This window comes from Panthera tigris, chromosome F3, assembly GCF_018350195.1.
Source record: "Panthera tigris isolate Pti1 chromosome F3, P.tigris_Pti1_mat1.1, whole genome shotgun sequence".
Lineage (NCBI taxonomy): Eukaryota > Metazoa > Chordata > Mammalia > Carnivora > Felidae > Panthera > Panthera tigris.
In genome coordinates, this window is record NC_056678.1 from 66,640,699 (window position 1) to 66,652,270 (window position 11,572).

Genomic DNA, 11,572 nt, shown 5'->3' on the forward strand with positions numbered 1-11,572 from the left:
GCCTGCCCTCGCGGGAGCTGGTTGCCGTGGTTACGCAGTGAAGGGTCTGAAGCAGAGGTGGTTGGAGCTGAGATTAGAGCAGAACCAAGTCAGGGCAGCTTGGGGGTTTTGTAGTTTCCTTCTGTTTTCGCTATCTTTCTGCCAGTTCCGGCCACCTCCCTTCCTCTGGGGATACGCTGAGCTCAGCAAGCCCGGCTCCACCAGCTCTGCCCCCTGAGCCCATTGGCTTCTGGTCACCTGATAATGCTCTTGCTGCAGACAGGACCTCTGTCCTGCGGTGCACTTGTGCCCAGAACTCTCCGTTGCTGCCCTGGGGCCTCCTCGCAGCCTCGGATTCCAGCTCAGCCTCTCCCGTCTCCTGGCTCATGGCGCTACTCTTCTCCCTAATCCTCGGTGAGTATCTCGGGCCCTGCTGGCTGAGGCTTCAGACCCCCCCCCCCCCAGAACCCCCTGCCCAGCTGGTCCCACTCCCTCTCAAGGAGTGACTTCTGCTCTCCTGCCCCTTCTGTGTCCAACAGTGTTCTAAACCCAAAGCCACTCAGTCCACACCCAATTTAGAATCCACTGTGATCCCCAGAGGTTTTATTTTTTTTTCCTATTACTTTCTATTTGCCCTGACAAATTTATAATAGTCTATCATTTCCCCTGTTGCATAAATTTCCCCAAAGGCACTTTTTTTTTTTGAAAAAGACAAGTGAACCATGCGTAGCAGCAGGTGGGGGAAGAAAAGGAAGTAGAACCACAGGCAAACACCTTACACAGGCCACGCTGTCCAGTTTCCTCCAAAAAGTGTTCATGCGGGGTTTCCCAGTTTCTTATCATCCAGATTCATTTATAGTAAATGGGATTTTGGAGTCAAAGGGACCCGAGTTTCATTCTCGTCCTTTGATTTCTTGGCTGTCTGAATTGTTCAATTACCCTCTCTCTCTGGAATCTTGTTTTCATCTATGGAATGAGGAGAATATTATGTTCTCTAGAGGCCTGTGGGAGACTTTTCACGAATTAAGAAGCTTGGGGCATCCAACAATGCCTACTAGGTCCCTTCCCTAACTAATCACAGCCATTTTTAAGTTTTATTTATTCATTTGGAGAGAGAGAGGGAGAGATGGAGAGAGAGAGGGAGAGAGAGAGGGGATCCCAAGCAGCCTCTACTCAGATGCAGGGCTCAGACTCATGAGCCGCGAGATCATGACCTAAGCTGAAATCATGAGTTGGACGCCCAACTGCCTGAGCCACCAGGCATCCCAATCTTACCCACTTTGTCTTGTCTTGATGTTCTGGTGCATCACTGGAGCCTGCACTGGGCTCTCAACCGGGCATCGACGTGCTCTGTGCAGGATGCTGGCCACTCTCCTAAACTCCAGTGTGTCCCCGTATCACCCAAGAGCGGGCCAGCCCATCCCATGCATCCTACCCTGTCTTCCCGACTTTCCTTTGGCCCCACCTCCTTGGTGAAGCCTCTCCGGTCCGGTCCCCCGCAGTCGTCTACTCTGCCCCAGAGTTTTCAAGTCACTCTTGGGCTCTGTCACTTTCACACCTGCATGTCAGGGTCGACACGCTCAGTTTCCTCTCTGTGTGCACATGCTTCGTGCTCTTTACTGGAGATGTGGGGGGTTATGTGTGATACGATCTGGAGTTTTAGACAGCTGCAGACAAGCGGCCACATCCTGAAGGCCAAGGGCTTAGGATTGTTAAGAAACTACTTGGCAAATAGTTCAGAACAAGCCACTGAAATTCTTGGATCTGCCTGAAAGGCTCTAGACCAAAGATATTAACTCCTTCACAAACATTCCACAAGATGTGGGGAGGGAAAAACTGTTCTGCACTGCAGAATGCCTAGGGCCTCGGGGACCACAGGTGGACACAGGGTTCAGGACTCTTGGCAGCATTAGAAGGGAGCCCAATGCGTGGAGGATCCTGGCCCCCCAGAGGTCTTGCGGGAAGAAACCATGATGTCCTAAGACGTGCCGGTGCTTAAGGCTGGGGATTGGGAAGCAAATACAGAACTGCTTTCCGACCTGTTGAGCCCCCGGGGGCCAGCAAACAGCCTCCAAGCTAAGGATGGTGTTTACATTTTTCAACGGTGGGGAAAAAAATCCAAGAAGAATGATATTTTGTGCACCGAAGTCTGAATCTCAGAGTCTATGAACAAAGGTTGGTTGCAACATGGCCATGCTCTTTGTGCTCGTTCGGACACATGGCAACTCTCACGCTACAGTGACAAAGTTGAGTAGTGGTGACAGAGACCGTGTGTCTACAAAGCCCAGATTATTTGCGATCTGGCCCTTTACAGAAACAGTACGCTGGCTGTGGTCCCAATGCAGCGCCAGTGAACGTAGACGATCCCTCCCATTTCCCCCGCTCTGAGCTGCCGTGGTGGTGTCGCTGCCTTCTGCACCAGAGCCCATTCCAGGGACCTCTGACACCTCTTCCTGTGGAGCCCAGAGGCTGCACAACACCCCTGGGGCAGATCCAACGTTGCGTGTTCGGGGAACATGATGGGCTGTGGCAGACCGGTCTTTGTGGTTCCCAGCCACTGTCCGTGTGTCCTTGCAGGGGAAGGTCCCCACAGGACTGAGTCTGGAGGCTCTGTACCCACACTTTAGCTGCCCCACAAAGTCTAGCAAAAAATTTAGAGACAGTGGTGTTGTTTGAACAAAGCCTTGGAAATGGACTGTATGATCTCACTCAACTTCCTTCTTCTCTCCCCAGCCATTTGCACTGGACCTGGCATTTTAGGTAAGACTTTTTGAGGTCCTTGAGAGGCAGGGGGGTGGGGGACTCTAAGCTCCAGAGATGGAAAATTTGAAGCTTCCTGGGGCATGGAGAGAGGCTCTATTCGATACAGCCCTGGTAGATTTCCTTCCCAGTTTCTCAGTCCGCCCACTCAGTCTTATGTGGATGGCTTCCCACCTCCAGAACCTGGGAGGGATTCGGGTGGCATTTCCCGAAAGGGGATTCCCTCCCACTTGGCCTCTGTGGCCCAAGACTCTTGGGCACCTCCAAGCAGCAGATGGCCTTGTTTGGGGCTCGGAAGGCACCTCACCTCCTCGCGAGCATATCTGGGTGAGGAGCTTCCTCTTGCCCTGCTGGGCTCTACCACTGGCAGGACCCTGTGTCAGCCTGCATGGCTCCTTTGAACTAGAAATGCGTCAACTTGTATGCAGCCTGTGGCTCGACCGGCAGCAGGCGGACTGGATTTCAGCCTCCACCGGCCCCTCGAGTGAGGCAACATACGAGGGGAATGGGTCTCTCAAGGGGAAGACTGATGTTCCAGACTCTAGGGGGTTGGTCGTGGACTATCAGCTCCTTAGATATTACCCCATCCGTCTTCTTTGTCTTGACGGTAGAGGCTTCGCGAGAGAGGGGCAGCCACTAGCCTCTAGCCTCTTTACTAGAGAGGGGTCCCACATCTGCAGGGTGCAGTTCGATTCCTTCTGGAGTGCTGCCTGGGGTTCTCAGCCTGACGCTCAGATTACACGGGCCTTTTCCTGTGGCTTCCAGGGCTGTTCTTGCTGCTGGCACAGGGACCACTGCTCTCTAGCTTTCCATGGCCCGGGACATTCCCCCTCCACCCCAGGGTTCTTCTCTGGAGCCATCAGCCAACACAGTAGGTCGAGGACACTGCCGGGGATGCAGCTGCCTCGATGGTCCCCCAGCCCTTCTCCCTGGCTTTCAGATCTCTTCACAGTTGGGTTTCTTGGACACTAACGCTGTTTCTTTCTTACATATTTCTTCTTTCCTAGGAGGTGTTCTACACCTCCTTTCTGTGGAAAGGAAAACTCACTTAGAGCCAGAATTTTACAATTCAGAGTCAGATAATGTGTGCAGCTAGCATCCCAGAGGACACAATAATGCCTGTCTAAACGTTAATCTTGCAATGAAATGCTGTTTCTGGGTGACTCCTCTAGGGTTATCTTTATTTGTAGGCTGCAAACTTAGGTGTGCAAAAATGAAAACCTTGCTTAGTTGTTTTGTAGTTACATTTAAATCTCTGTCTCTAGCCTCCATGCCTCACATTGCTTCCCTCAAAAGACACATGGAGGAAAAGGAGAGACACAAAAGCAAATGAGCAAACCAAAGGTCAACTTCCAAAGGTCAACTTTGAAGTCAGCCAGCTCAGAGCTTTCCCACTCAGCCACATCTTCTGGGGTTGAATGCAGGTTCTAGAGGATTTGTGTGCCGCAGAGGCAGTGGGAGATCTGCTCCTTCGAGGTCATATTCCATTCCTGCAGGTGCCTGAGTCACCCACGTGTCCCACGTGGTCATAGGCGACAATGCTCGCATCCTGGTTGGTCACAGACCAGCAGGCACGTGCGGTCCCACCAGGTGCCCCAGACCTCTCTAAGGTCAACCGCCCCATCCCGTGGAAGCAAGGCTGACTCAGCTTTTCTGTGCCACGTTGTCACTCGGAGGCTGCAGGAGACCCGCTGGGGTTGCCTCAGATGTCTTAAATATAATGTCCTTGAGGACACAGTGTGGACAGTCTTGTTGGTCACTGTTCTTTGAGTTCATGAACATAGTATGTGCTCAATAAAAGTGTGTTGCCTGATGAACGCGTTTCTGTCCTCCCCACAGCCATCACTCTATGTCTATGTCTTGCTGGAAGAGGGAGAGGATTTCAGTTATTCTTTTCCACCCTCAGAGTTGTAGCCGGGAAGCAGAAACAGGTTCTGGATTCCTCAGAAATTATCTGGAGGCTCTGGGGAGGCTGCCTCCTACCCCGGCTGCTGGAACCCTCTGGACTAATGACCGAGGTTCAGATGTGCAAAGGCTTGGCCCTTTGCCTACTTCTCTCTGCATTCTTCTGAGCTGTGTTCTCGGACATGGGAAGATGTCATAGGGAGCAGCAAGGTAGGGGAGATCGTTGATGTTGGGAGAGAGAGAGAGTCAGGTTGTTCAGCCCAAATTATATCTAAACATCCTGCCTCATCTGGTGGCCATGGGGAAGGACAGGGTCAAGAAGAAAGAATGCAACAGGGAACACCTCTACGTTTGTGTTCTGACCTGGGGCTTCCACCGTCTGGCCACGTGAGCATGTGTTTGTAGGTGTCTTGCCGTGGAGTTTCTTGGCAGGGTAAATTAAAAGGGAGCAGAATCAGAGCTTAGGGATGAGGTCCTGAAGCTCCTCTCCCCCCGCCCCCGCTTCCCTTTTGAGCCCTCCTTTCCCATCCCCCAGCTTTCCAAACACCCTCTGTCAGTGATGGAAGTTTCCTGAGATGCCTGCATCCTCTCCGGGCTCCTCCGGATGCCCAGCCAGGCTCCCGTTCCTTTGCAGGGTCTTTGTCCAGAGTGCGGCTAGTGGGAGGTGACCACCGCTGTGAAGGTCGTGTGGAGGTGCAGCAGGATGACGAGTGGGTCACCGTGTGTGATGACTACTGGAACATGGACGCTGTGGCCGTGCTGTGCCGGGAGCTGGACTGTGGAGAGGCCAAGAAGACCATGAGTGGCACTGTATATGGACCAGTGACACCAAAGGACCAAAAAGTCTTCACCCACTTGTTCAGATGCAATGGGATCGAAGAAAGCCTGTCTCAGTGTAAGAAGGAAGATGCTATCAGATGCTCCCATACTGAGGATGCGGGAGCCGTGTGCGAGCGTGAGTACCACAGCCCCTCCGGCCAGTTCACCTGTCTGAGCCCACTGTGGACTCGACACGTGGCTAACTGGCTCCTCACCCTTCGCGTCTCACCTCTTCCTGATCGTGGGCCCTGCAGGTGAACACTACCCTCACTTAGTATTGCCCAGGCTCTTTGGTTGAGGTACAGCATTCACCTTAGTTTCAGCCTCCGTGAAGGGCTGCTTCTCCCCTTTGTGCACGTGCGTGCGCGCACACACACACACACACACACGAGCACGCACAGATCCATCCACCACTAAATGTTGGATCAAGAGTATAACCTGTGTCTGGATCTTGGCAGGAGGTATGGGGAAGAAAAGAGCTGGTGAAATACGACGTATGCTTCCCGGGTTTTGGTGCTAAAAAAAAAAAAAAAGTACAGGGGCACCTGGGTGGCTCAATTGATTAAGCGTCCAACTTCAGCTCCGGTCATGATTTCGTGGTTTGTGGGATCTAGCCCCGCATCGGGCTCTGTGCTGATGGCTCAGAGCCTGGAGCCTGCTTCGGATTCTGTGTCTCGCGCTCGCTCTCTGCCCCTCCCCCGCTCATGCTCTGTCTCTCTCTGTCTCGGAAATAAATAAACATTAGAAAAAAAGCAAAGTATGACGCATGCTCTTCCAGCTCTCAAGGAGTCCACCATCTGGAGCGTGGACGAGAGCCGTTCCTAGGAAACCCACACAAGCCTGGTGTATGTATGTATAGTTGCCGTATTTCTTCGCCCTCTCCACACACTTGCTTCCTGTGCGCTAACAGTCCCCTCTCTGTGTGCACTTCCCCCCCATTAGACTGTGGTTTGGTGGCGGTTAGGGTTAGGTTGCTCTGTGTCCTCTCTTTGTCACCCTGCAGACTGTAACCAGGGACACAACCACTCAGGCTGCCTAACGCTGGAATCTCGTTCCTATTTCTTGGAGAGGTGGAGGGTCAGGAGCGCTAACCCACGATACTTGGGTGATAAACACTGAAAACAAACCAAAAAGCTTTTGGTCTGGGACACAATGTGTAGGTGACTATTGCATTTATCTTGTAAAAATCTACGCAATGCCTCCGCTTGCCTCTTAGGAGGAACAAATGAGAATACGAACGTGAAAATAACTTGAAAAACTAAAAAATGTTACAGAAATAATTAACTCACTTGGAACTGAAAAATGACATTCACTCCATCGACTCACTTGTCCATCCTTTCCACAAGCACCCACGAGGCAACGCTGAGCACTCTAGATGCGTCGTACTAAGCGCCAAGAGCACAGGGACGTGTCCGTGGGGCTCTATTCTGGGAGGATCGTGTTGTTGGGTAAGCAGACACCTGCTCTTTGCTTCCCCACAGAGAGTGTGAGGCTGGCCGATGGCCCCGGGCGCTGCCAGGGCCGAGTGGAGGTGAAGTTCCGAGGGGAGTGGAGCTCTGTGTGCCAAGCAGGCTGGAGCTTTGCAGTCGCCAAGGTGGTGTGCCGGCAGCTGGGGTGTGGACGGGCCACCCTGACCCGGAGAGGCTGCAACAAAGCGACCCAGGGCCAAGGGGCCATCTGGCAGAGAAAGGCGTCATGCTCAGGACAAGAAGTGAGCCTTCAATATTGCCTTTCTGAAGTTTGGGAACACAACTGTACCCACAATGAGGACGTGTGGGTCGAATGTGAAGGTAATGCCTATGAGTCCAGAGGCAGGTTCAGTCATGAATTTAGGTCAATCGGATTCACTTTCACCGAGGCTCTCGGAGAACCCATCATCCATCAGATGACGGTAACAAAGTAACTTAGCTGTGCCGCCCATCAATTCTCTTGTTTTTAAAATGGAAACAATTGGAGAGTCTGGGTGGCTCAGCCGGTTAAGCGTCCAGCTTCGGTTACGATCTCACGGTTCTTGAACCGGAGCCCCATGTTCAGGTCTGTGCTGACGGCTTGGGACCCGGAGCGGTCAAATTCTGCGTCTCCCGCTCTCTCTGCTCCTCCCCTGTTCATGCTCTGTCTCTGTCTCTGTCTCTCTCTCAAAAATAAATAAAACATTAAAAAAGTTAAAATGGAGACAATAATATGTGCCCTTGTATACGGAGGTGCTTTAAGCCATCTTAAACACTATATTCATATGAACTATTATTATATTGAATTCTATTTAGTAGGAACAGGCACACCATTCCAGGTATTGTTGAGCTCTCCAATTTTTTAAAAACTAGTGGAAAGTCATTTAGTAACGTTCGATTTTTTTTCACGTTTTTGAAAAAATGTGTATTTTTGAGAGAGAGACAGAGTGAAAGTGGGGGACAGAGGATCCGAAGCAGGCTCTGCGCTGACCACAGTGAGCCTGACGCGGGGCTCAAACCCACGAACCTTGAGACCATGATTTGGGTCAAAGTCGGAGGCTTAACTGACTGAGCCACCCAGGTGCCCCTACTAACGTCACATTTTAATAAACTAGATGGGGAGGTGGGAAATCCTGGTGAAGGAAAGGGACCGGGGCCGCGGGGTCAGGTCCAGAGAAGGGGATGTATGCTTGGGAGCCGGGTGGAGAGTCTCGGGTGCTGATGGGATCTGAGTGCCGGCTCAGAGGAGCTTACCCATCATCCTCCCTGCCTCCCGCCCTCCCCCCTGTTCCTCCTGCACCTGCAGATCCCTTTGGCTTGAAGCTGGTAGGAGGACGCAGCCGCTGTGAGGGGAGGCTGGAGGTGCTGCATAAGGGCGAGTGGGGCTCTGTCTGCGACGACGGCTGGGGACAGGAAGCAGACCGGGTGGTGTGCAGGCAGCTGGGCTGCGGGGAGCCCCTGTCTCCACCTGTCAAAGTCCGGAGAAGGTTCGGCCCCGGGGCCGGCCGCATCTGGCTGGACGACGTCAACTGCTCGGGGAAGGAGCTGTCCCTGGAGCAGTGCCCACACAGGTCCTGGGGCTACCACAACTGTAACCACAGAGAGGACGTGGCTGTGGTCTGTGAAGGTCAGTCCTGGGTGGATGGGCCAGCGTGGCGGGAGGGAAGGACAGGGGGGCTCCCTCTGGGGGTGAGACCCCGGCTGCCACGCCGCTCCCCCACTTGACGCTTTCTTCCAGGGACACGAATGAGGTCTTCCAGCAGTAAATAGAAACAATAACGATACTGATTATTGATAAATCCCAAACCGTCTACCTATTGATGTGAGAGCAAGAGAGGTTTTAAAAACGGTTGGATCAACACCCTTAGATCAAACACGAAGAGAGTGAGGGTCAGAGAGGATAAGCAACTTTCCAGAATCATAAAAATCGCTTGGAAATGATAGAGCAGAACGAAAGTGCCGGGTCCTGACTCTGAACTCAGGGGTCATTGTCCCAGACGACCCCAACCCTCGCACCCTGACTTTAAACTATGGGAGCCTGTCCCACCTCCTTCTACCTGCGTGACTCCCTTATTTGAGGTGAACCCTTGGGAACGGGGCTGGGGTAGGGGGCTCTCTGGCAATGCCCGGGAGACAGACTCTTCTCAGACAGCTGGCAGACCAGCCCCGAGCTGCAGGCGTCTTTGGGGGAGGGAAGGAGGAAGCCGGAAAAATGCAGGCGAGGCCCCTGGGGTCCAAAGCTCCGCTTTGTGAGCAGGGTAGATATGCAGGCCTGCTCGGGTGAAACACCGCCGTGGGGCCAGGTAAGGGCCGACGGGGCCGAGCAAGGCGGTGACCTCTCTTTCCTCTCCGGGGACCCAGTCTTCTCTCTGAGCCTCTTAGAGCTTGCATGAAGCCTTCCTTCTGGATGCGCCCCCTTCTCACTGTACATGCTTCTTCTTTCTGCAGAATAGCAGCCTGGCCTACTTGATGCTTGACCCACAGGCCCCAAGCGCCCTTACTTCTCCTGGGCCTTGATCGGCCCGGCCTGAGCCCCCCAGCCACAGGCTGTACCCACAGCCCCGCTCTGCCCCCAGGAAGAGTCTGAACTCTGCCTACGCCTTGCTCCAGAGCCAAGCGCTCCCATGGTCGCCCGGAGTTACCGGGTGTTGCAGGCCCTCCGCCGGGGAAGATGGGCCCTCGTCCCCTTGCCCGCACAGCGGCCCCCCTGCCCCGGCTGGGGCCTGTCCTGCCTCCCCTCGCCCAGCCCGGCGCTCTTTGCAGCACGGGCTGTTGCCCCGCCCCATCTCTGTGCCTGCAAAGAACGTGAAGGGAGCAGGACAGTTACGTGGAACTTGGGGGGAAAGCTTAGAACCTTTTAAACTCTTTTTCTCACGCTTCGGACGACCACGACGATGCATTGCACCTCGCCGCCCTCCTGCTCCTTGGTGGCAACACGTCCTTTCAGCAGCAGAGCAGCGTCCTGGAATTCTAGACCCTTTCGTGGCACCTGGAAACCATGTTGCACCCCCTGAACGCCTGGAAGAAAACGGCTCTGGTGACCAGCCAGCGAAGTTGCGGCCGATCGAGCCGCTGCGCGCACACACGCGTCCTAACGGGTCCCAGGAGACGCGCTGGCTGTGCGGCTGCGACCAGAAGGAGGGAGAGGCCCGGGGCCGTGCCTCACGCCAGTCAGATGGTGCCTCTCATTTTAGCCTCTCACACGCTGGCACCTGCAAGTCTGAGGCGACGCGCGAGGCTGGTAAGGAGAGAATCGAGACTTGATTCTAAAACTCAAGCCTTAGACTCTGAGCACCTGTAATGTGCCTGCATTTACGCCGCCTAATAAAGTCGATCTCACGGTCTAAACGTCTCAACCGTTGGCTCCTGTGCAAGGTGCTTTTTTTTTCCGCCCCGGGGAAGCAGGTGCGTCAGCGACGGCCTTTGGGGCAGCAGAGACCCCGCCAGCACTTAGGACCCCGTGCCTTCTACAGCCCTACCCTCCTGCCTCTTCCCTAGGGTGGGGACAGGGAACAACCTGGTTCCAGAGCAGAGAAGAAAAGGCCTTATCACACATTTGGGGACCGACCCTGTGACTCAAAGAGACTTGCCTGCATTTGCTCAGCTCCCTTTATCAGATGAGGTCTTCCTGATTTCCCCCACAGACCAGTACCCTGTTCCCGTCACCCCATAGGAGCTGGAAACCTAGAGCTGCCTGCACCGAAAAGCTGTTGTATCCAACGTAGAGCAGAAAGGGTTGGAATTTCACAACAGGAACTCTGAATCTCCCTTAATTTCTGCATTAGAATTTCGTTTGTTTCCATGCCGGCCAAGTCCCCTGAGAACCCATCAGATCAAAGTAACAGCACTTGGAAGAGACGGGGTGGATCCCACCCGGAAGCAAGAGCTGGCAGGAGCCTAAGTGGTGTCACCGAAGGAGAGAATACGGAGGTGACGCTGGCCTGTTGGAAACGTCGGGGAGGAGGCCACCTCGATGTCCACAGCAGGCACGGATGAAATAGCGAGCCAGGGCCCGAGGAGATTCACGTGTGACAGTGACTGCCCGCGCTCAGACTCTGCTGTGTCCTCCGGGACACGTGGCTAGTCTCTCCCAGGTGCCTCTTATCAGAGGACACAGCGGCCAGCGCCCCCAGCCCAGCCCCGGCAAAGCAGTCTGCTCCCCTCGAGCTCTGCCTTCGGGGGGAATAGTGCCTGCGCAGGTCAGGGGTTGTGAGCTGGCTCACACCTTTTCCTCCAAGAGACCCTCCTGAGACCCGACCCCTCCTCACCCTTGTCAGGGCCCTTGCCAGGGCACTTCCTGGCCCACACATGCCCGTGTGCACCCCCTCATCTGGCCTGGGGCAGACGGGGCCCTCCGGGCCTGTGGGGCTGGGGACTGACCGTACCACCTGCACAGTCTCCCACATAGAGGGGTCCCGGGCCCCGAAAATCACCCTGAGGCAGCAGTTACAAGTCTGTGACAATCAGCACCCTCTTGCAGCCTGACAGGGTCCGGGGCCTCGCCAGCAAACAGGGCTCCCAGATCTGTCTTAGTAGGAGACACTGTGGGCAACCCTCTGGGCACTCGGGCAGGCGGGCCACTCTCCCGCCACTGTGCCTTCAGTGGACTATCGTCCCCTGGGAAGGTGACTTAGGGCTTGCAAGCTGCCATACGCCTCGTT

The 11,572-nt window shown here is 54.5% G+C and overlaps 1 protein-coding gene across 1 annotated transcript; it reads left to right on the top strand.

The window, feature by feature from the left end:
• The first annotated feature begins 238 nt into the window (after positions 1 to 238).
• Positions 239 to 10,267, top strand: CD5L (CD5 molecule like). Its single transcript, XM_015538471.2, has 6 exons — positions 239 to 393; positions 2,713 to 2,739; positions 5,279 to 5,599; positions 6,945 to 7,253; positions 8,218 to 8,538; positions 9,360 to 10,267. Exons 1-6 carry the CDS (start codon positions 366 to 368, stop codon positions 9,362 to 9,364), a joined length of 1,011 nt encoding a protein of 336 aa, XP_015393957.2. The 5' UTR covers positions 239 to 365; the 3' UTR covers positions 9,365 to 10,267.
• Positions 10,268 to 11,572: the final 1,305 nt, after the last annotated feature.

Excerpts from the sequence above, each read along its gene's own strand:
- CD5L (XM_015538471.2), top strand. The coding sequence starts at position 366 with ATGGCGCTACTCTTCTCCCTAATCCTCG. Across the intron at positions 394-2,712 it reads ACTCTTCTCCCTAATCCTCG|CCATTTGCACTGGACCTGGC; the intron begins GTGAGTATCTCG and ends TTCTCTCCCCAG. Across the intron at positions 7,254-8,217 it reads CGTGTGGGTCGAATGTGAAG|ATCCCTTTGGCTTGAAGCTG; the intron begins GTAATGCCTATG and ends CTGCACCTGCAG.